This window comes from Mustelus asterias, chromosome 2 (assembly GCF_964213995.1).
Source record: "Mustelus asterias chromosome 2, sMusAst1.hap1.1, whole genome shotgun sequence".
In the NCBI taxonomy this organism is placed as follows: Eukaryota; Metazoa; Chordata; class Chondrichthyes; order Carcharhiniformes; family Triakidae; genus Mustelus; species Mustelus asterias.
Window position 1 is genome coordinate 108319847 of NC_135802.1, and position 23034 is coordinate 108342880.

The following is a 23034-nucleotide window of genomic DNA, read 5'->3' on the forward strand; positions in this document are numbered from 1 at the left end:
TGCAACCACAAGATGGCAGTGGCCATTAAAAGGTTTTGTCCAGGAGATATAAACTGGTATTCGAAGATATTTACAGATTGTATTTTAAATATAGTTCATTATGGCAAGTCAGGACCAAACTAAAGCCAAATATAAAACAAAATTGATTTATTGATTAAAAACAACTTTTAGACGGCTTACATTTTTAACTTAATTCCTTTAAAATACTGGCTTTAATTATGCCTTTTTTTATTCCGTTGGCCTGGATTCTCCAGTCACTAGTCAGGTGAAAGCACTCGCCACTAATTACAAAGAAAGGTGCTCACAAAGGTCCAGCAATTCCTGTGATCCACATTTCACCTTTCCCAAGGTTAATCTCATTGCGGTGTCACCTAAAGGGAGCACCCAGCAACAGTGATGCCATCAAGCATCTAAACAGACACTGGCACTGCAGAATTTTCAGACAGCAAACCAGCAAGTAAAGAACACCAATTATCTTTCACTTTTTAATAATTTTAGAGAGTGAAGTAAAGGTTGGGACGTACGCATAGCTCCAGTGGAGCTCATATATCAATCTTCTACATGTGTACACATCAAAAGTTGCTGCTGGTTTCATAGTTATACAGTCATAGAACAATACAGCATGGAAACAGGCCCTTCGGCCCAACCAGTTCATGGTGCCCTCCCAGGTAGTCCCAATTGCCCGTGTTTGACCCATATCCCTCTAATCCTTTCCCAAACTTGTATTTATCCAAATGCTTTGTAGAGTTATAATGACGGTGGTTACAACTATAATCTCCAGTACAAAATGTAATTGTGATAATACACATTGGCCTCCCTATCTTTTTCTGGTGGGGCCGTCACTTTGCGTTTTCAAACATATACACAGCTGTTCCAGTAATAATTTTCAATTGTATCCATTTGCACGTTAATTTCAAGTCATTTATTCAGTTGCGAGTTGGGTGGGGAACAAGTTAATGTCTCGGATAACATCAGCCCACAATTTATGAACTAACTTTTATAATCTTCAGGATCGAGCACTTCAATCACACCTTGTATTTGGAGGAAGCTCAGTCCCAGCAACATGAAAATCCAGATCAACTGCACATCATTACAAATGCTTGGACATGACCTGTATGATCCAGTCCTAACCCCAACTGCTGACTATTCAACTTCTCCATGTTAGCTGACATTGTTAACAAATCTCTCTTCAAGCACTGTCCCTCTCTCTCCTTTACTCGGTGGCAGCCTTCTGTCTTGTGAGATAATGGTTTGCACTGTGGTGGTCAACTCAGCATTATCTGGTGTGACTCAGGGTTCCCACCCTGGCATGGCTGTCTTGGGTACATTTGCTGCCGAGGTATACAATGGGCTAAGATGATCTGCTGGCCTCTGTTTTCCTTGGGCCCTCTTCTCAGCTAGTTGAGGTCCTCATTATCATCATCAGCCCTCTCTCCAAAAAAACAATGAACCCATTGTCCTTACAAAACACCACCCCCCCCCTCCAAAGTCTGTGAAGAGACGCTTCCCAAATTCATGCCCAACCTTTCCCCAAAATTGCATGTTTGAATTCCTCCAATCAGGTTTCTGCCCCAGCCATAGTACCAAAAGAGCTCTTATCAAAGCCACAAATGACATCCTATGTGACTGTGACAAAGGTAAACTATCCATCCTCATCATTCTCAATCTGTCTTCAGTCTTTGACATGACTGATCACACCATCTTCCTCCAATGCCTTTCCACCGGGTAGGAGTGCTCTCTCCTGATTCCATTTCTTATCCACGCTTAGCCAGAAATCACTTGCAATGACTTCCTTCTCCCACACCATCACCTCTGGTGCCCCAAAGAACCTCTGTGACCACCTCCTATTTTCCATCTACATATTGCCCTTCAGCAACATCATCAGTTTGAACATGTACACCAATAAGATCCAGTTCTAGCACCACTACCTCTTTCCGCTGTCTCTATAAGACCACTGAGTTACATTTGAACTCAGATACTAAAGTACTCCATGTTCATATGCAGCAAGATCTAGGCAACATTCAGGCTTGTACTGCTATGTGGCAAGTAACATCCATGCCTCAAAGTGCCAGGCAATGGCCATCTCCAACAAGAGAGAGAATCCAACAATTGCCATAAAACCATAAGACATAGGAGCAAAATTAGGCCATTCGGCCCATTGAGTCTGCTCTGCCATTCAATCATGGCTGATAATGATTCTCATCCCCATTCTCCTGCCTTCTCCCCGTTAATCTTAATCCCTTTATTGATCAAGAACCTATCTATCTCAGTCTTAAAGACACTCAATGACCTGGCCTCCACAGCCTTCTGCGGCAAAGAGTTCCACAGACTCACCAGCCTCTGGCTGAAGAAATTCCTCCTCATCTCAGTTTTAAAGGAGTGTCCCTTCACTCTGAGGTTGCGCCCACTAGTGGAAACATCCTCTCCACGTCCATTCTATCTAGGCCTCTCAGTATTCTGTTAAGATTAGATCCCCCCCATTCTTCTGAACTCCATTGAGTATAGACCCTCAACCGTTACTCATATGACAAACCCTTAATTCCTGGGATCATTCTTGTGAACCTCCTCTGGACCCCCTCCAAGGCCGGCACATCCTTCCTTAGGTATGGGGCCCAAAACTGATCACAATGTTCCAAATGGGATCTGACCAGAGCCTTATACAGTCTCAGCAGTACATCCGTGCTCTTGTATTCTAACCCTCTAGAAATGAATGCTAACATTGAATTTGCCTTCCTAACTGCCAACTGAACCTGCATGTTAACGTTGAGAGTCCTGAACCAAAACTCCCAAGCCCCTTTACGAAGCCTTTCCCCATTTAGAAAATAGTCTACGCCTCTATTCCTACCAAAGTGCGTAACCTCATATTTTCCCACATCGTATTCCATCTGCCACTTCTTTGCCCACACTCCTAGCCTGTCCAAGTCATTCTGCAGCCTCCCCACTTCCTCAACACTACCTGTCCCTCTACATATCTTTGTATCATCCACAAATTTAGCAACCATGCCCTCAGTTCCATCTTCCAGATCATTAGTGTGTATAGTGAAAAGTTGCGGTCCCAACACTGACCCCCATGGAACACCACTAGTCACCAGTTGCCATCCTGAAAAGGACCCCCTTACCCCCACTCTCTGCCTTCTGTCTGTCAGACAATCTTCTATCCATGCCAGTAACTTGCCTCTAACACCATTGGCTCCTAGCTTATTTAGCAGCCTCCTGCAAGGCACCTTGTCAACGGCTTTCTGGAAATCCAAGTAAATCACATCCACTGGCTCTTCTTTGTCTAACTTCTTCGTTACCTCCTCAAAGAATTCTAACAGATTTGTCAGACATGACCTCCCTTTGATGAAACCGTGCTGACTCAGCCATATTTTACCATGCATTTTCATCCTTTATAATGGACTCCAATATCTTACCCATGACTGACGTCAGGCTAACTGGCCTATAATTTCACATCTTCTGCCTCCCTCCCTTCTTAAATAGGGGTGAAACATTAGCCTTTTTCCAGATTTCCTGATTCCAATGATTGCCAAAAGATCACCACCAATGCCTCCACAATCTCCTCAGCTATCTCCTTCAGAACCCTGGATTGTAGTCCATCCGGTCCAGGTGATTTATCCACCTTCAGACCTTTCAGCTTCCCTAGTACCTTCTCCTTAGTGATGACCACAACATGGCCCCTTGACACTCATTGGCATCACTGTCATGGAGATAACCAATGACCAGTAACTGAACTGGACCAGGTATATAAATACTGTGGTTACACAAGCAGGTCAGAGGCTGGGAATTCTGCAAAGAGTAACTCATCTCCCAACTCCCAAAAGCCTATCCACCATCTACAAGGCACAAGTCAGGAGTACGATGGAATAGTTTCCAACAATACTCAAGAAGCTCAACAACATCCGGGGGGGAAAAAAAAAATCAGTCCACTTGATTGCTACCCCATCCAACTTAAACATTCACTCTTTACACCACCAGCATACAATGGCAGCATTGTACACCATCTAGAAGATGCACTGCAGCAACTTGCCAAAGCTTCTTCAAAAAGACCTTCCAAACCTATGACCTCTACCACTGAGAAGGACAAAGGCAGCAGATGCATGGGTACACCACCACTTGAAAGCTCCCTCCAAGCCATATACAATCCTGACTTGGAACTGTATCACCATTTAGGGGAATTTCACTGTAACTTCATCGCAGTGTTAATGTAAGCCTTACTTGTAACTAATAAACAGACTTTAAATAAACTTGAACTATTTCTTCACTGTTGTTGGGTTAAAATCCTGGAACTCCCTCCCTACAAGGCACTGTGGATGTTCCTATACCACTGGGGCCACACTGGTTAAAGAAAGCACCACCACCATCTTCTCAAGGGCAATTCAGAATGAGTAACAAATGCTGGCTTTTACAGCGACGCTCATATTCCATGAACAAATGTCTAAAGGTGCTGAAATGCTATCTGACGTGCTGAGAAAAGTAAAGATTATGCATGTATGTCAATTTAATTTAAAGCTAGCTGCTACAAATAAGTTCAATTCGTATATTGCCCTGTACAAAACATGATTAGGCTCACTTGCTGTGACAAATCCTGCAAATAAAAATGAAGCTGTGCAGTACGTACTTACTTCTCTAGAAATTCTTGGAGGCCTTGCCGACGCTGCTCAACAAGTTGGGGGTTATTGGCACTAAAAAAAGGGTTTTTAGGAGGAAACTCTGGTAAATTTCTGCAAAGGAAATAATGATAAATGAGCTTTCAATAGTCATCAACATACCACAAAATGTTAATCTTTTGCAATCACTGGGAAATATAAACAACATTACTCTAAAACCACAAACTGTAACAGGAAGTGTTTTGTGTAAATGAAGTACATATTGTGCAACCATGCCAAAGCTTTCAGAACTGAAGACCAGAATATCCTGCGTTATTGGGTCTCACACCTTTATTATTTTTAATCGCCCATAAGCTCCAATTATCTCCATTGGCTCAGTGGATAAATGCCAAGTGCAAAGCTGCCATTAATTGGCAGTGCTATACCGAGCAAGACTTATCAGAAAAGTCAATGTCTCAAATTGGCCAATTTCAGTTAGTACAACATTGAGAGACAGTCTTGCGAACTGTGTGAGGGCAGGGGTGGAGGCATACAGGGTAGAAAAAAGTAGATCAAAACACCCATCTAAGCATCCACATTGAGTGTGTATGTATACATAAGGGTGGCAGGCCATATTATGAATCATAGAATCCCTAAAGTGCAGAAGGAGGCCATTGAATCCATCGTGTCTGCACAGACTCTCTGATAGAGCATCTTACTCAAGCCCACCCTCTGCCCCTGTCCTATTCTATAACAGTCATGATGTGGAGATGCCGGCGTTGGACTGGGGTGAACACAGTAAGAAGTTTCACAACACCAGGTTAAAGTCCAACAGGTTTATATGGTAGCAAATACCATAAGCTTTCGGAGCGCAGCTCCTTCGTCAGATGGAGTGGAAATGTGCTCTCAAACAATGCACAGAGAGCACTGTTTGAGAGCACATTTCCACTCCATCTGACGAAGGAGCAGTGCTCCGAAAGCTTATGGTATTTGCTACCATATAAACCTGTTGGACTTTAACCTGGTGTTGTGAGACTTCTTACTCTATTCTATAACCCCACACATTTATCCCGCTAATTCCCCTAACCTAGGGATAACCTACACATGTTGGGACAGGCTCTTTTCAAAACAGCAAACAAATCATTTTTAAATCATGATACTATAAAATGTTTGAGTAATTTTGCATCACTCCCATGCAATGATAGATTTACTTTTCATAAAAATAATTATGATGCGATTAGGCAAGAATTAGGGGGCATAAGTTGGGAACAGAAACTGTCAGGGAAAGGAACTAATGAAAAGTGGAACTTTTTCAAGGAACAAATACTGGATGTCCTTGATAGGTATGTCCCTGTCAGGCAGGGAGGAAATGGCCGAGTGAGGGAACCATGGTTCACGAAAGAGGTGGAATGTCTTGTGAAAAGGAAGAGGGAAGCTTATGTAGGGATGAGGAAACAAGGTTCAGATGGCTCGATTGAGGGTTACAAGTTAGCAAGGAATGAGCTGAAAAAGGGGCTTAGGAGAGCTAGGAGGGGACACGAGAAGTCCTTGGCGGGTCGGATCAAGGAAAACCCCAAGGCTTTTTACTCTTATGTGAGGAATAAAAGAATGACCAGGGGGAGGTTAGGGCCGGTCAAGGACAGTAGTGGGAACTTGTGTATGGAGTCAGTAGAGATAGGCGAGGTGATGAATGAATACTTTTCTTCAGTGCTCACCAAGGAGAGGGGCCATGTTTTTGAGGAAGAGAAGGTGTTACAGGCTAATAGGCTGGAGGAAATAGATGTTCGGAGGGAGGATGTCCTGGCAGTTTTGAATAAACTGAAGGTCGATAAGTCCCCTGGGCCTGATGAAATGTATCCTAGGATTCTTTGGGAGGCAAGGGATGAGATTGCAGAGCCTTTGGCTTTGATCTTTGGGTCCTCGCTGTCCACGGGGATGGTGCCAGAGGACTGGAGAATGGCGAATGTTGTTCCTCTGTTTAAGAAAGGGAATAGAAATGACCCTGGTAATTATAGACCGGTTAGTCTTACTTTGGTGGTTGGTAAATTGATGGAAAAGGTCCTTAGAGATGGGATTTACGACCATTTAGAAAGATGCGGATTAATCCGGGATAGTCAGCATGGATTCGTGAAGGGCAAGTCGTGCCTCACAAATTTGACAGAATTTTTTGAGGAGGTAACTAAGTGTGTTGATGAAGGTAGGGCAGTTGATGTCATATACATGGATTTTAGTAAGGCGTTTGATAAGGTCCCCCATGGTCGGCTTATGATGAAAGTGAGGAGGTGTGGGATAGAGGGAAAGTTGGCCAATTGGATAGGTAACTGGCTGTCTGATCGAAGACAGAGGGTGGTGGTCGATGGAAAATTTTTGGATTGGAGGCAGGTTGCTAGCGGAGTGCCGCAGGGATCAGTGCTTGGTCCTCTGCTCTTTGTGATTTTTATTAATGACTTAGAGGAGGGGGCTGAAGAGTGGATCAGTAAATTTGCTGATGACACCAAGATTGGTGGAGTAGTGGATGAGGTGGAGGGCTGTTGTAGGCTGCAAAGAGACATGGATAGGATGCAAAGCTGGGCTGAAAAATGGCAAATGGAGTTTAACCCTGATAAATGTGAGGTGATTCATTTTGGTAGGACTAATTTAAATGTGGATTACAGGGTCAAAGGTAGGGTTCTGAAGACTGTGGAGGAACAGAGAGATCTTGGGGTTCATATCCACAGATCTCTAAAGGTTGCCACTCAAGTGGATAGAGCTGTGAAGAAGGCCTATAGTGTGTTAGCTTTTAAAAAAAGGGGGTTGGAGTTTAAGAGCCGTGGGGTTATGCTGCAACTGTACAGGACCTTGGTGAGACCACATTTGGAGTATTGTGTACAGTTCTGGTCACCTCACTATAGGAAGGATGTGGAAGCGCTGGAAAGAGTGCAGAGGAGATTTACCAGGATGCTGCCTGGTTTGGAGGGTAGGTCTTATGAGGAAAGGTTGCGGGAGCTAGGGCTGGTCTCTCTGGAGCGGAGGAGGCTGAGGGGAGACTTAATAGAGGTTTATAAAATGATGAAGGGGATAGATAGAGTGAACGTTCAAAGACTATTTCCTCGGGTGGATGGGGCTATTACAAGGGGGCATAACTATAGGGTTCGTGGTGGGAGATATAGGAAGGATATCAGAGGTAGGTTCTTTACGCAGAGAGTGGTTGGGGTGTGGAATGGACTGCCTGCAGTGATAGTGGAGTCAGACACTTTAGGAACATTTAAGCGGTTATTGGATAGGCACATGGGGCACACCAGGATGATAGGGAGTGGGATAGCTTGATCTTGGTTTCAGATAAAGCTCAGCACAACATCGTGGGCCGAAGGGCCTGTTCTGTGCTGTACTGTTCTATCTGTTCTATCTATCATAACCGGCCGGATGGCCTCCTTCTACTCTGCAGGGATTCTATGATTAGCTTCTATGATAATGGAGGCTGTGTAAGATTCATTTCAAACAGCCGATACATGGGGACACAAGCCAAGGAAATGTCTTGCCACTCTAACTAATGTTTGTCTGTTACTGAAGGAAAAATTGCAGATGCTGAAAATCTGAAACCAGACTAGAACATGCTGGAAACACTGAGCAGGTCAGGGGCCTGTCTATACCTGAATGATCCTTACAGACAATGACATTTGCTAAATTCAAGGGCCCATTGATGCTTCAGTAAGATTTTAAAAGTTGTTTCTTCATTAAGTATAGCATACAGAGAACGCCATAGTTTTAAAAGCAATGATCCTCTGTTTCTCCTACCCTGGGTTTAACCAAAACATTTCTATTCCAGTATTGCAAAGCCAAACTAACACTACGAACAGTCCAAGTTCAAAACAGGGTAATTGAAAAACAGAGAACTCAACTAAAAGTCAAGCTCCGAGACAGGCTGGATAAATTTTACTTTTAATAAGTGCGCAAAGTACAATAAAAAGTAGTTACTAATAAACTCAATAGGGAGTTTTTATCCAGATGGCCAGTACATGGAAATCACTACAAAGGAGCATCTGAGACAAATGTGAGATCATTTAAAGGGGAAACTGGATAAACGCAAGGGAGAAAGGATCAAAAAGGGTTTGGGGTGGTTCATATGGAGCATAAACACCACATGGACCAATTGGGCCGAATGGCTTATTTCTGTGCTCTACACTCTGTGCAACAAATTCTAGAATGTTGAACTTTAAACACCAGACTCAGCATATTTCTACTAACATGCAGAGACAAAACTTTTCTACAGTTTCCCACAACTGCCAGAGATTGAGCAATGCCAAGCAATGACTGGGCACTTTACCACAAAGAGAGAGAAAGGTATGTTTTTGTGCCACACATTAGGACATCCAATTAAAAACTGCACTATTATTTTGACAAGTCTTCTTTCTGTCCAGGGGGGTGAATACTGCACAAGATAGACTGGTTTTAAAAATAGAAGCAAAAATAAAAGCATACATCAATACAGCATTGTCTTGAAGTCGCTGCCTGAGCCAAGCAAATTCTCTGTAACGTCTTCGAACACAGGAAGTCTTCTTTGTGAAACACATGCTATTAGTCTGTAAGATAATTATCACTCAAAATTACATCGAGAAGTGAAGTAAAAGTATTTTTCATTCACTAACGGCCAAAAGTAAAAAGCTGGAAATTGCGATTGAAGATTGAACATTGAATGTTGAAATATCAATGGAATTAGTAAATTAATCATTGAAAAAAAATCATTTTTATACCACTAGGTTTACACATGCCTAAAAATAAATGTGTTTTATAAACAATGAGTAGTTCTGGTAATTCAAGGTTTCAAATGTGTGGGTCCAGAAAGACAACCACAACGTGTTCTTGACACCAAGAGAAATGTCTGCCTGATCTGAAAGATGAAAGAGTGTTTGTGGGTTAAGATTTCAATTTGATGGTAAAGTTTTGAAGTTTTGTTTTTCTGAAACACTCAGAGTTGTGTGCACTTCCCTTTCTGGCCAGGGTAATAGCTCAAATTTTCACTTAACTGGAAAGAAAAATGGGAGCAATATTAAAACTGAAAGCAAACCACATTAAGGTGAGGTAAGCATAAATAGGGAATTACTTTCTGCCATTTCTAACATAAATAATCAAGTTTGTGATTTCAAGGTTTATGGAGACAATCTTGTGCCTGCGTTCACTGTCTGAGAGAGTCAGCGGGGCGCAAGATCCAGAAGTCACAGATCTCGCTGGCGAGATTGCGATCTTGGATCTTCCCCACCACTTGCTGGCGACGTCATCAGGTCCATGCCCATAACAGGTGTGAACCTGCTTTACATTAATTTGAATGGATTTATTAACCCATCCCCTCACCGTATATTGATCACCTGCCTAATACTGGCACCGCGTCGGCTTGATGTCAGGGATCAGCACAATTTCAACAAGTTCACCTAGATGTGAATCTGTCGTGGGGGTCTCCCTGGGGATATGATGATGAGTATAACTCTTGGGGGAAAAGGGACATGGCCTGGCAATGCCCTCTGGGATTGCTCCTTGGCACCATGCCTATGCCAACCTGGCAGTGCCAAGGGGCAAGCCCCAGTGGGAGCCTCATGGGGGAAGGGGGGGGCAGATTCATTCAGATTTGGTTGTGGGCTGGGAGCAGATGGAGGAGCCAGGGATGTCGGCGATGGCTGTTGGGACAGGGGCGATGATTAGGGGGAAGAAGAGAAGTGCCAACTCCGATTGGGGGTTGGGAGGAGAGGTCTTGAGACCTCCATGGTAGGTTGGGGGGGGAGTTGGAGTTTATTGCTATTATGAGTTGGGTGTCCTTTAAACATGGCACCCCGATCTCAGTGCAGCCGGGTTTTGTCAGTGTGTTGAATAATTCCCCCCCCCACTACCCCCATGCATGAACGCACCCCCTTGATTTGTTTAGGCAAAGTGTCATAAGATCCGGAGAGAAAACCGACATGAGAGAAACACGCCCGTTTTTCTCGCCGGAAACAACACCCTGTCATTTTTTGGTAACATTCCCCCCCCAAAACATTACTAAGCATGTGGTAACAAGAGGAAGATTAATGACCATTTGGGGCCGACAATTTTGGAAATAGGTTCATACAATCAATAAGTAAGAAATTGCTTAAATCAAAAAAAAATGCAAAAATGAAGTACGTTGCGGCAGAAAGCGTTCACAGAATGGTCAGTTGCTTGGAGTGCAATATTGCATCCTATAAGCGCACAGCATCAAAAAGGATCTCTGTGAGAGATTGAATGTTCATAGAGGTTCTCTCCCCCAAATAACTCATTTTAAAAAAGGGACAGGACCACTGGCTCTCTCAGGATCTGAAAAGATTTGAAAAGAGATTTCTAAAATTCCCAAGTGGACCAGTAAATAATTTGAGGTTTTATTTTATAAAGAGAATTTTTGCATCAGTCTAAACTTCATATGGTGATCTCACATCTGCTAACATGTTTGAAGTGATGTGGAGATGTCGGTGTTGGACTGGGGTAAACACAGTAAGAGTTTTAACAACACCAGGTTAAAGTCCAACAGGTTTATTTGGTAGCAAATGCCATTAGCTTTCGGAGCGCTGCTCCTTCGTCAGATGGAGTGGATATCTTCCATCTGACGAAGGAGCAACTCTCCGAAAGCTAATGGCATTTGCTACCAAATAAACCTGTTGGACTTTAACCTGGTGTTGTTAAAACTCTTAACATGTTTGGAGGTCAGACGGTCGATTTGAAAGTGCCACATGCTAACATTAATAAGTAGCTGTAAAACTGCAAAGTTATTCTAAAACAGTTAACTGTGCTATAACTAATCTAGAGGAATCATAATATTTAAGCATAAATTATAAATGTTTGAATGATATTTAATGTAATCTTTTAGCCAAATTATTCCTGAAAGTGTTATTCCCAGAAAATGGATATGATTTTTTAAAAAAAATACACTTACATGAACACAAATTTCATAATCTATGTAGGAATGCCATGAATCTTCTTTATTGACTCTTGGATCTCTCACCCATACACTGATGAATTCCTGATTTAGCATAGTAGAAAAGATTAGAAATGGTCACTTCACACCACTGAATATGAAAGCTAGTAGTAAAAGCAGTGTTTTTATACAAGTATCTGGAACAAGTGACAGCACCACAGAACTTAGATGCTTTGAGTCACAATGGAAATTCCTTTCAACATAACAGTCAGCAGATTCAGCAACGCAACTTCAGAACTATTTTTAGTTTGAGCTTCCAGGCAACAGAAATTTCCAGTAACTTACACGGGGTGAAGAAGAGTACAGTGAACTAATTGCTATGATTCTGGGATGAGTTTAAATTCCAAATTGCGGAACTAAATTCTACAAATCTGACCATTTATATTCATTATAAACTGATCAAAAGGTTGAACTAGTTCAGTGAGAAAGATCTGCCTTCCTTACATGGGCGACTCAATGCCCTCAAGAGTTAAGAACAATAAATATTACCTTGTCAGAGTTGCCCAAAAGACAAAGGTGAAAATTTTAAAGCAAACACTGCTGAGATCCCAGTTCACAATTCAAGTGAAAATTTTAAAAGAATAGCTGATAGATGAAGAAGAGAAAAGGTTGCATGCAAAGACCCAGTGTTCAGGGTAGGGTCTGGACACACCAGAGGATTGGCCATCTCACCCATTCCTTCCTCTTACCACCTTAATGCTGGAGTACAGTTTCACCAGCAACAACTTTTTGGGTACCTTGTCCAGGTAGCCTGATCTTTTAAATCAGTCAGTTTATTCGTTTGTACAATCCATCACATCTCATCTCAATGTTGTGCTTAAAACAATGGGCTATACTGAAAAGCTAACAATCTATTTAACAAGCTTAGGAAACTACTGCTTCCACTTCAATACAATACAAAAGTCTGAGATCACGTACCAACCGACTTAAGAACAGCTTCTTCCCTGCTGCTGTCAGACTTTTGAATGGATCTACCTCGCATTAAGTTGATCTTTCTCTACACCCTATCTATGACTGTAACACTACATTCTGCACTCTCTCCTTTCCTTCTCTTATGAATGGTATGCTTTGTGTAGCACACAAGAAACAATACTTTTCACTGTATGTTAATACGTGTGACAATAATAAATCAATGTCGAGTGAAGTCAGGTTAAGCAAAAGAAAATAGTCCTGAAAAATGACACTCATTTTGAGAATGTAAATTGAAATTAAAATCTGACTGCCCCCCGCAGAGGACAAGTATAAACTTTATTTATATTTACCCATGCAATTTTAATCACAACAGGTTAGAAGTTTATAGACTGAAGCCTCAATGTTAGTTGTCTAATACTTACTGTTCTTTCAGCCAATTTTTTATCCATCTACAAGTTTGATGTTGGATACCCAGCCTTGTCCTTGTGAAGCAACTTTTCACTAGAACTTTATCAAAGGTCAGGTAATCCAACGGAGCTTTGTAACATCCACTTGGTTAAAGACACTCTCAAAAAAGTCAAGAGATTTGGTGAGGCAAACATTGTTCCTTCCAAAACTATGTAGGCTTCCACTTAAGAACTTGGTTGTTGGCAATCAATTATTTTTGGAATGGAAACCCGCTGCCCTCCGTCCTCAGCAGTCCCGCTACCCTCCATCCCTGGCAGTTCATGTCCGCCATAAAGTGATTCCCCGCTTCCTCCCTCCCGATTCCCCGCCTCCCCCCCTTCTGCCTCCCGATTCCCTGCCTCCCCCCCTTCTCCCTCCCGATTCCCCGCCTCCCCCCCCACTTCTCCTTCCCGATTCCCTGCCTCCCCCCTCACCCCCCCATTCCCCGCCTCCCTCCCTTCTCCCTCCCGATTCCCCGCCTCCCCCCCTCTCCCTCCCGATTCCCCGCCTCCCCCCCCTTCTCCCTCCCGATTCCCCGCCTCCCCCCCTCTCCCTCCCGATTCCCCGCCTCCCCCCCTTCTGCCTCCCGATTCCCCGCCTCCCCCCCTTCTGCCTCCCGATTCCCCGCCTCCCCCCCTTCTCCCTCCCGATTCCCCGCCTCCCCCCCCTTCTGCCTCCCGATTCCCCGCCTCCCCCCCTTCTGCCTCCTGATTCCCCGCCTCCCCCCCTTCTCCCTCCCGATTCCCGCCTCCCCCCCTATTCCCCGCCTCCCCCCTTCTCCCTCCCGATTCCCACCTCCCCCCTTCTCACTCCCGATTCCCGCCTCCCCCCTTCTGCCTCCCGATTCCCCGCCTCCCCCCCTTCTCCCTCCCGATTCCCGCCTCCCCCCCTTCTGCCTCCCGATTCCCCGCCTCCCCCCCTTCTCACTCCCGATTCCCGCCTCCCCCCCTTCTGCCTCCCGATTCCCCGCCTCCCCCCCCTTCTCACTCCCGATTCCCGCCTCCCCCCTTCTGCCTCCCGATTCCCCACCTCCCCCCCCTTATCCCTCCCGATTCCCCGCCTCCCCCACCTTCTCCCTCCCGATTCCCTGCCTCCCCCCCACTTCTCCTTCCCGATTCCCCGCCTCACCCCCTCCCCCCCCCCATTCCCCGCCTCCCCCCTTCTCCCTCCCGATTCCCCGCCTCCCCCCTTCTCCCTCCCGATTCCCCGCCTCCCTTCCCTTCTGCCTCCCTATTCCCCGCCTGCCCCTCCCGATTCCCCGCCTCCCCCCTTCTGCCTCCCGATTCCCCGCCTCCCCCCCTTCTCCCTCCCGATTCCTCACCTCCCCCCCACTTCTCCTTCCCGATTCCCCACCTCCCCCCCTTCTCCCTCCTGATTCCCCACCTCCCCCCCTTCTCCCTCCCGATTCCCCGCCTCCCCTCCTTCTCCCTCCCGATTCCCCGCCTCCCCCCCTTCTGCCTCCCGATTCCCCGCCTCCCCCCCCTTCTCCCTCCCGATTCCCGCCTCCCCCCCTATTCCCCGCCTCCCCACTTACTTATTTAGCCAATGCAAAGTCCCTAAGCCAAGCAGTTTCTTCCAGTCCTGCTGTGTCGAGTGTGGATAGGCCTCCTCGGAGTCTGTGGATTGGACTCTCCTCTATGATGTGTTACATAGTTTGCTCACCCACAGGCGCATTGGAGACTGGCACTAATGCCCCATCTGTGGAGGTTAGACAAGCAGGGACCATGGCCAATCCTGAACCTGTTGAGGGTGGACCACTCTTTCCTTGGAAGGTTGAAACCAGTCAACTGTTGGGTTGAGTTTGAGACCAGGTACTTGTTTGCCGTGTCCAATGATTTCTATTCATTTGTCCAGATGGGATTTGCATTGAGGTCCTGCATGGGAGGGCTTTTCCAGATTGCCTTCTTGATGGGAGTTGTGCCTTGGATGAGCTAAATATATCAGCATGGGGTGGCAGATGAAGGGCATCGCAAACTTTTTCTATCATTTTGTGGGTTGTTGCAAGTTGGTGGATATGTGGAGGAGTGATGTTTGCCAGGACAAGGAGCCAAGGGAATGGTGTTGAGTGCAGTGTTCCAGTGATGATACTCATGGTTGCATTCAGCTGGGTATCAACTGTGTGCTAACCCCATTAGTTTGCCTAAAACTAATTCTCTGGTGATGGTGACTATATTTAATTCCTCCCCCATATTTTTACTATTTCTTGGATGCCTGTAGTATCCTCTACAGTAATGATCGAAGCAAAATATCTATTTAACTCCTCTGCCATTTCTTTGTTCCCCATAATTACTTTGCAGTTTCATTCTCTCAGGGGATCAATGCTTTCTTTTATTTCTCCCTCTTGTCTATTTTTATATTTTTCTCTCAGTTTATTTTCTCCTTCCTGATTATTTTTTGAGTCCATCTTTGCTGCTTTCTGAATCTATCCCAATCCTCTGATCTACCACTAACCTTTGCCATCTTGTATGTTTCCGCTTTCAACTTCATACCCTCCTTAACTTCCTTGGTTATCCATGCTAAGTTTTTCCTCCCCTTAGAGTCTTCCCTCCATTGGGATGTATTTTTGCTGGGAATCATGAATTATGCATTTAAACGTATGCCACAGCTCATCTACTGTCTTACCTACTAATCTATATGGCCAGTCCTCTTTGGCCAATTCCATCCTCAATACCTTCGTAATTCCCTTTTTTTAAGTTTAACATTGATATTTCAGTCCCAATTTTCTCACACCCAAACTGAATGCTAAACTGCCTCACACTGCGATCACTATTTCCTAGGGGATCCTTAACCTTGAGATCATTTATTAAAGCTTCAAGATCCTTGTAGAAAAGGACAGAAATAGTCCCAGAGTGAAAGTACTAAATTGGATACCTAATATATGACAGTATGAGGCAGGAGCTAGGGAATGTAGACTGGGGGCGGCTGTTTGAGGGTAAATCCACATCCGATATGTGGGAGTCTTTTAAAAGTCAGTTGTTAACAATTCAGGACAAGTATGTCCCTGAAAAAATGAAGGATAAAGATGGCAAGATTTGGGAACCCTAGATGACAAGAGGGATTGTGAGTTTAGTGAAAAAGAAGGAGGCATACATAAATTTCAGGAAATTGAAAACAGATAAGGCTCTTGAGGAATACAAAGATAGCAGGAAATAGCTTAAACAGGGACTTAAAAGGGCAAAAAGGGGCCATGAAATGTTCTTGTCAGGCAGGATTAAGGAGAATCCCAAGGCTTTTTATGCACATATAAGGAGGAAGAGAGTTGCTAAGGAAAGGGTGGGTCCACTCAAGGACAGTGAAGGAAATTTGTGTATGGAACCAGATGAGGTGGGTGAGGTCCTTAACGAATACTTTGTATCAGTATTCACAAAGGAGAAGGATGTGGTGGATTGTGAGTGTAGAAAGGAGGATGTTGACATTCTAGGACATGTTGAGATAAAAAGGGAGGAGGTATTGGAGGTTTTGAAAAACAATAAGGTGGACACGTCCCCAGGGCCAGATAGGGTCTATCCCAAAATACCGAGAGGGGCAAGGAAAGAAATTGCTGACGCCTTGGCCAAAGTCTTTGTATCCTCTTTAGCCACGAGTGAGGTACCAGAGGATTGGAAAGTAGCTCACATTGTTCCTCTGTTTAAGAAGGGCAGAAGAGACAATCCGGGAAATTACAGGCATGTGAGCCTTACATCAGCGGTGGGGAATTTACTGGAGAAGTTGATTCTTAGGGACAGGATGTACTCACATCTGGAAGAGAATAGGTTTATTAGCGATAGGCAGCATGGTTTTGTGAAGGGGAGGTCGTGTCTCACATTCTTTGAGGAAGTGACAAGAAATGTTGGCCAGGACTGGGAAATGTTGTACACATGGACTTTAGTAAAACCTTCGATAAGGTTCCTCATGGCAGGCTGATACAGACGGTGAAGTCATTTGGGATCCGAGGTGAGCTGGTAAAATGGATACAAAACTGGCTTGGGCATAGAAAGCAGAGAGTAGCAGTGGAAGGGTACCCTTTGGGGGGTAGCAGATAGTGAGGAGGATACAACAGGATATAAATCGGCTGGAGACTTGGGCCGAAAGATGGCAGATGGAATTTAATCCGGACAAATGTGAAGTGATGAAGAGCCTTTAGAAATATTAGCATACAGAGGGATCTAGGTGTGCAGATCCATAGTTCCCTGAAGTTGGCAACTCAAATGTACAAGGTGGTCAAGAAGAAGTATGGCATGCTGGCCTTCATCGGTCGGAGCGTTGAGTATAGGAATTGGAAAATCATGTTGCAGCTGTATAAGACTTTGATTAGGCTGCATTTGGAGTATTGTGTACTATTTTGGTCGCCAAACTACCGGAAGGATGTTGATGCATTGGAAAGGGTGCAGAAGAGATTTACCAGGATGTTTGTGTGCCTGATTTGGAGAATATGGACTATGAAGAAAGGAACAAATTTGGATAGTTTTCATTGGAGCGTCGGAGGATGAGGGGGGATAGTCAGTGTCTTTTTCCCAGGGTCAAAGGGTCAATTACTTGGGGCATAGGTTGAAAGTGGCAGGGGGAAAATTTGAGAGAGATGCAAGGGGCAAGTTTTTTCCACACAGAGGGCGGTGAATGCCTGGAGCGCACTGCCGGAGGAGGTGGTAGAAGCAGATTCTATAACGAGTTTCAAGAGGCATCTGGATAGATACATGAATAGGCAGGGAATAGAGGGATATAAACCACGTAGAGACAAGAAAATATTAGATTAGAGAGGCATCTGTGTGTCGGCACAGACTTGGTGGGCTGAAGGGCCTGTTCCTGTGCTGTACTGTTCTTTGGTCTTTGTTCTGAATATTGATTTCCCAACTTTGATCCCCTTGTAACCATGTCTCAGTAATGGCCATCAGATCAGACCCAGTTAGCTCTATTTGTGCCGTCATTTCATTTCTCTTGTTTTTTATGCTACATGCACCAAGATAAAGAACTATTAAATTTGTTTTCTACCACTTTTCCTTACACTAAGCCCATCTCTAGGGACAATAGAGCCACTGTTTGTTTCTCGTATTTTATTTCCTTGTCTTCCTCTTTTGTTTTCACTTTTTCTGCCTTTTGTTTCTAAACCCAGTTTCCATCTCCTCTCAGCCCCTGCTCTGCTATCCAACCCACTGCCATACTAGAAGGCATTTGATACAGTGCCATACCACAGACTTGAGAAAAGTTAGTAGTTCATGGAATAAAAGGGACAGTAGCTACATGGATATAACATTGACTGAATAATAGGGAGCAGAGAGCAATGGGCAATGGAGATTTTTCAGGCTGGAGGAAGGTTTGTAGTGGAGTTCTTTTTCCTATTATATATTAATGATCCAGATCTTGGTGTGCAGGAGACAATTTCAAAGTTTGCAGTAGATACAAAACTTGGAAGTATTGTAAACTGTGAAGAGGACAATACAGAGCTTCAAAAGGACATAGACAAGTTGGTGGAGTGGGCATAGACGGCAGATGAAGTTCAATACAGATACATGTGAAGTGATGCATTTTGGTAGAAAGAACATAGAGAGACAATACAAGGGGTAAAATTCTTAAAGGGCTGTAGGAGCAGAGAGACCTGGGTGTTTGTATGCAGAAGTCATTGAAGGTGGCAAAACAGATGGAGAGAGCAGTTAATAAAGCAGATTGTATTCTGGGCTTTATTAATAAAGGGCAGAGAGTACAAGAGCAAGGAGGTTATGTGGACCCTAAAAAAGGCCCCAGTTAGATCTCAGATGGAATATTATGTACAGTTATGAGTGCCACACTATCGGAAGGATGTGAACGCATTGGAGAGAGTGCGGAAGAGGTTTACAAGAATGGTTCTAGGAAGGAGAAACTTCAGTTATGAGGATTGATTGTAGACTGTTCCCCTTGGAGAGGAGAAGGCCAAGAGGAAATTTGATTGAGATGTTCACAATCATGAGGGGCCTGGACAGAGTAGATAGAGAGAAACTGTTCCCACTCGTAAAAGGATCAAGAACGAGAGGCTACAGATTTAAAGTGATTTGCAAAAGAAACAAATGTTATGTGCAAAAAACCTTTTTCACACAGAGAGTGGTTCAGATCTGGAATGCACTGCCTGGAAGTGAGGTGGAGGCAGATTCAATCGAGGCATTCAAGAGGGCATTGGATAATTATTGATATAGAAACAATATGCAGGGGTACAGGGAAAAAGGCAGGAGAATGGCACTAAGCCATAATGCTCATTTGGGGAGCTGGTGCAGACACAATGGGCTAAATGGCCTCCTTCTGCACCAGGGCAATTCTGTGATTCTGAATAATCAACTTGTCTTGCTCTGCCCCAGCCAAAGGAAGTGGAGAATGGAGAACTCATGTAGCATGATCATCAACACAAATTTTCAAAATGGCTACAAAACCCACTGGTGCAAAGTGTCTTCTGGAATTTGGTCAACTGGCCATTAGACGGAAATTCTATCATTGAACAAACTCTTGTTTGCTTGCAGAGACAATAAAGGGTAACAACTTGTGACATGGCTAACAGGCTTTGAATATGAATGTGGGCAATGTGCTAGCACTAAATATTTCAAACTCATTACCCCAAAAGCAGCAGAAAGAAAAACAGAGGATGTCCTGATGAGCCTTAAATGCAACTTATTTCTGGGGACTTGTACCCAGAAAAGTTCAAATGAACCTTCCCTGCCAATTCTCATCCTACTGGGTGTCATAAAATGATCTACAAAGCTCCCATTCATTCTTAAGATTGTACACAAAACAGTGAGTACAATTTATAGTTTTAGAAGAAATCCACAAACCTGCCAAGATTTGAAAGTCATTGAAATAAAGATATTTGGTAACATTTACACTACTTACTTTTTTTTTATCCTTTATTGTTTCATTCATTGTTTCTTGTAGAAGTCTAGATGAGAGATACACATACAATTATTTTAATTTCTGGGTATGTTAATAGAAAAAAAAAGACTAAATACATATAATGCGCCAACACTTAGCTGAATTAAAACAAAGCTCCTTTATCACTAATGTTGTTGTTGTTTTACTAAAGCACCATCACTTTACATCAGCTCAGCATAAAAATACCGATTAGGTCAAAATTGTGCTAGTTCACTGCAACGGTGAAGCATTAGTGATTTGACAAACAGTGGAATCTTTTATTGGCATTCCAAGGACTGATGAACATAAAATGTACACACAGGGCTTGGATTCTGTATCCTATTCTCATGTATTCCTACCGCTGCTATCTAAATACATCCATAGTGCTGTTAGGGAGGGAGTTCCAGGGTTTTTGACCCAGCGACAGTGAATGCATGGCAATATATTTCTAAGTAAGAGTTTTAACAACACCAGGTTAAAGTCCAACAGGTTTATTTGGTAGCAAATACCATTAGCTTTCGGAGCGCTGCTCCTTCGTCAGATGGAGTGGAAATGTGGAGCACATTTCCACTCCATCTGACGAAGGAGCAGCTCTCCGAAAGCTAATGGTATTTGCTACCAAATAAACCTGTTGGACTTTAACCTGGTGTTGTTAAAACTCTTACTGTGTTCACCCCAGTCCAACGCCGGCATCTCCACATCATGAATATATTTCTAAGTCAGGATGGTGAGTGGCTTGGAGGGGAACTTGCAGGTGGTGGTGTTTCCATGTATCTGCTGCCTTTGTCTAGATAGTAGCGGTCGTGGGTTTGGAAGATGCTGTCTAAGGAGCCTTGGTGAGTTCCTACAGTGCATTTGATGATGGTATGCACAGCTGCTACTGTGCATCTGTGATGGAGGGTCTGGATAGTGTACCAATCAAGTGGGCTGCTTTGTCATTTTTGTACGTTTAGAGGATTTTGGGATATCCTGAGAATGTGAAAGGCACTAAATAAGTACAGGATCCCGCATGCGCATGTTGTTGTTGCTTACTACTAGTTACCACAACAATGGCACATAACTTCCACAGAGTGCCAATCTCCGTCAGATTGCTGCTCTCGACAGACTTACCTTCACTGTGATTGCATAGCCTGTCTCAGACCAGGAAGAGGGGGGTCAGACTGGGCAGAGGTTAGTACGGTGGGTCCTCTACAAGACTAGGTCTTGGTGTTTAAATCATTACTCTGGAGCTAGAAGGGATTTTGTTTACTTCTAACTCATTCAGAACAACTATCAGGGTAAAACTGGCAGAACTATCTGAAGTTAGCAATTTAAACCACTTCTGTTGGATGGTTCCCAGCCCAGTTCAATTGTCCAGAGGAAGTTAGCACTTCTGGTCAATTGCTAGGTAAACACTTATGTGGGAATTTCCTGAGGGATTCCCAGCACATCTTTGGGGTAGCTCCCTAAATGCAACACTGGAGAACCCGGAAGTTTTGGGCCAATATGTTTATTCAGTAGTTATCAACTTTAGAGGTTAGGGCAGTGGATATTCAGGAATAGGTTAGTATTTGCAGTAGGTTCACCCCTGAGAAAAGCTTGAAAATCACCTATTTAAATAAAAAGTTCTACTCCATATATTAGCAAGCTATCTTTAACTGGCTTATTGTGAAATGGACAATACATTTGCTAATTCTATCATGATAATCATTTTTTTGATTTATTTTTATAACAGATTTTATTCTATTACCTCCACAACCTGTGCTATTAGTAACACCAGTATCTGTGATTAAGAACGAAACTGCATTGCAAAAGGATGAACCATCAAAACACATATTGATACCCGAAGCTTTAATTCTCTGTCTCCAACAAAATAAAGCTTTGCCCACATCCAGATCTACTTATTTCAAATTTTGATTGTTAATCTTTCATAAGTAGCATAAGTAGATTAGGTTTATATATATATATATATATATATAATATAAAAATAATTGATAGATTTAATGCGAATGTGTCCACTTTGTCATCTGCTGGTTAACTGCAATTAATACTATAACAGTTTTCAGATCATACAAGCCCTGACCATGTGATTAAATGTAAACATATCAAGAAGTCAGCTAAAGTGTTGCTGTGTTTTCATAATGCAGGACCTGGGTACAGGGTTGCCGAGCATAGTATCCCCTGCTCAGGCCAAAGCTGGTTCTAAAACAATTCCCAGGCAATGCAGACACAGCTTTTCCATGCTGGGCATGAGATTTTTTTAAAAAATGATTGCTTTCTTGTTTCTTAGCACAAGATTGTCTCGCGAAAAATGTCCATCGATAAAACATTTATAATCAATATTCTCAGGATAATCTTAACTATTCTTAATAATGCTCTTGTGCATCATTTGATATTAAAATGTATTTAAAGTACAGAAACCATTCAGCCTAACTGGTCCATTCAGATGACTGCTTGCCAGGAATACATTCTCCTCCAACCCCAGAACCATATGAGGGAGAAAGGAAGAGATGTATGTGTTTATCTGGCTTCTCCTTAAATGCATCAATGCTAGTTGCCTCAACACCTCCCTCGCGAGCTCCACATTCTAACACTCTCTGAGTAAAGAGGATTTTCCAGAATTCCCTACTGGATTTGTTAATATCTTAATATATTTATGGCCTCTAGTTCTGGTCTCCACCCACAAGTGTCTTCTCAACGTATACCCGATCAAACCCTTTCATAATCTCAACAGCCTCTTTCAGGTCACTCCTTGGGCTTCTCTCTTCTAGAAAAACGAGTTCTAGTCTGTTCAATCTTTCCTGATTAGTGTAACCTCTCAGTTTTGGTTTCATTCTGGTAAATCTTTTTCTGCATGATCTCAAGTGGTTCTGTATCTGTAGCACGTTACAAGTTCCATTCTTTCATTAACTTAATTCTAAGCCATTATTTTTTTTAAAACAGTATAGTTGAAGAGCACTTCTAATAGATTATTGCTAGAGAATATGGATTCCATTGCTTGGATGGGCAATTTACAGCAGGCAGAAGAACTATTAGAATAGTCTACAGTTGTTAAATCACTTACTTTTGCTGCTGTGGTGATGAGCACAAGCCTTGTGTCGAGGTATTGATTCTGCTGATAAAGGGAGGTATGAAATCATTCAATTAGATTACATTTCAAGATATTCTGGTTACGTCCCAGCCTATACATAAAGTTAATGTTTTTTCTCTGGCATTTCTCAACATCAAGATATCCTGGTTAAATTTTCTAACAGTTCATTGTACATTTACAAATGTAGACTATTGAATGTTGCAGTAATATCCTTCAGG

The 23034-nt window shown here is 43.3% G+C and overlaps 1 protein-coding gene across 5 annotated transcripts in view; it reads right to left on the reverse strand.

Annotated features, from left to right (window-relative positions):
• Positions 1-23034, reverse strand: part of snx10b (sorting nexin 10b) — a 64336-nt gene that overhangs the window by 14019 nt on the left and 27283 nt on the right. For 4 of the 5 annotated variants that reach the window (XM_078240082.1, XM_078240074.1, XM_078240064.1 and 1 more), the window contains 5 exons: positions 22790-22840; positions 19729-19774; positions 11500-11586; positions 9045-9145; positions 4623-4721 (listed from right to left, as the gene is read on the reverse strand). In XM_078240082.1, the coding sequence (XP_078096208.1) occupies positions 4623-4721; positions 9045-9145; positions 11500-11586; positions 19729-19758 (317 nt within the window). In that variant the 5' untranslated portion in view covers positions 19759-19774; positions 22790-22840. The remainder of the gene's footprint in view (positions 1-4622; positions 4722-9044; positions 9146-11499; positions 11587-19728; positions 19775-22789; positions 22841-23034) is intronic. The other variant, XM_078240090.1, reaches the window with a different exon arrangement.